Source organism: Cricetulus griseus, chromosome 8 (genome assembly GCF_003668045.3).
Source record: "Cricetulus griseus strain 17A/GY chromosome 8, alternate assembly CriGri-PICRH-1.0, whole genome shotgun sequence".
NCBI lineage: Eukaryota > Metazoa > Chordata > Mammalia > Rodentia > Cricetidae > Cricetulus > Cricetulus griseus.
The window spans coordinates 73,033,013-73,034,547 of NC_048601.1; the positions used below are offsets into that span (position 1 = coordinate 73,033,013).

The following is a 1,535-nucleotide window of genomic DNA, read 5'->3' on the forward strand; positions in this document are numbered from 1 at the left end:
CTGACTTTATTAATTAGCATGATCTCTCTCTGCCTTTTGGTTAGTTTGGATAAAGTTTGTCTACCTTGTTGACTTTCTTGAAGAACCAACTCTTCATTTCATTAAGTCTTTGTAGTGTTTTCCTCTTAGCACTGCTTTCAAAGTGTCCCATAAGTTTGGGTATGTTGTGTCTTCATTCTCATTAAATTCTAGGAAGTCTTTAATTTCTTTTTTATTTCTTCCTTGACCCAGGAATGGTATAATTGTGCATTACTCAATTTCCATGAATTTGTAAGTTTTCTGCAATTTGTGTTGTTGTTGAAATCTAACTTTAAAGCACAGTGGTCTGGCTCTTTTTCGTGGCGCCTCCTGCGCGGTTGGCTGCGTCAAGATGAAGCTGAATATCTCCTTCCCGGCCACCGGCTGCCAAAAACTAATTGAGGTAGACGACGAAAGAAAGCTTCGTACTTTCTATGAAAAACGCATGGCCACAGAGGTGGCTGCTGATGCTCTGGGTGAAGAGTGGAAGGGTTATGTGGTCCAAATCAGTGGCGGGAATGACAAACAAGGTTTTCCCATGAAGCAAGGCGTTTTGACCCATGGCAGAGTGCGCCTGCTGTTGAGTAAGGGGCATTCTTGCTATAGACCAAGGAGAACTGGAGAGAGGAAGCGCAAGTCTGTTCGAGGATGCATCGTGGATGCCAATCTGAGTGTTCTCAACTTGGTTATTGTAAAAAAAGGAGAGAAGGACATTCCTGGACTGACAGATACTACTGTTCCTCGTCATTTGGGACCTAAAAGAGCTAGCAGAATTCGAAAGCTTTTTAATCTCTCTAAAGAAGATGATGTCCGCCAATATGTTGTGAGAAAGCCTTTAAACAAAGAGGGTAAGAAGCCCAGGACCAAAGCACCCAAGATCCAACGACTTGTTACGCCACGTGTCCTACAACACAAACGTCGTCGTATTGCTCTGAAGAAACAACGAACAAAGAAAAACAAGGAGGAGGCAGCAGAATACGCTAAACTTTTGGCCAAGAGAATGAAGGAAGCCAAAGAAAAGCGCCAGGAACAGATCGCCAAGAGACGTAGGCTGTCTTCACTGAGAGCTTCTACTTCTAAGTCAGAGTCCAGTCAAAAATAAGTCTTTAAGGATAACAAATAAATAATCACACATTGAAAAAAAAAAAAAGCACAGTGGTCTGATAAGATACAGGCGGTTATTCCAATTTTTTGTATCCGTGTAGGTGTGTTACATTGCCGAGTATGTGGTCAATTTTAGGTCCCATGTGGCACTGAGAAGAAGGTATATTTTTGTGCTCAGATGGAATGTTCAGTAGATATCTGCTATAACCAACTGGGTCATAACTTCTGTTGGTTCTTTTGTTTCTTTGTCAAGTTTCTGTCTGGTGTTTCTGTCTAGTGGTGAGAGCAAGGTGTTAAAGTCTCCTACTATAAGTGTGTGAGGTTTTATGTGTGATTTGAGATTTAGTAACATTTGTTTTACAAATGTGGTTACCTTTGTATTTGGGGCATAGATGTTCAGGATTGAGACTTCA

At 41.3% G+C, this 1,535-nt stretch overlaps 1 protein-coding gene across 1 annotated transcript; it reads left to right on the forward strand.

Annotated features, from left to right (window-relative positions):
- Positions 1-335: 335 nt before the first annotated feature.
- LOC100767070 (40S ribosomal protein S6) lies at positions 336-1,168 on the forward strand. Its single transcript, XM_027429449.2, has one exon. The coding sequence runs from the start codon at positions 371-373 to the stop codon at positions 1,118-1,120; it is 750 nt and encodes a 249-aa protein (XP_027285250.1). The 5' UTR covers positions 336-370; the 3' UTR covers positions 1,121-1,168.
- Positions 1,169-1,535: the final 367 nt, after the last annotated feature.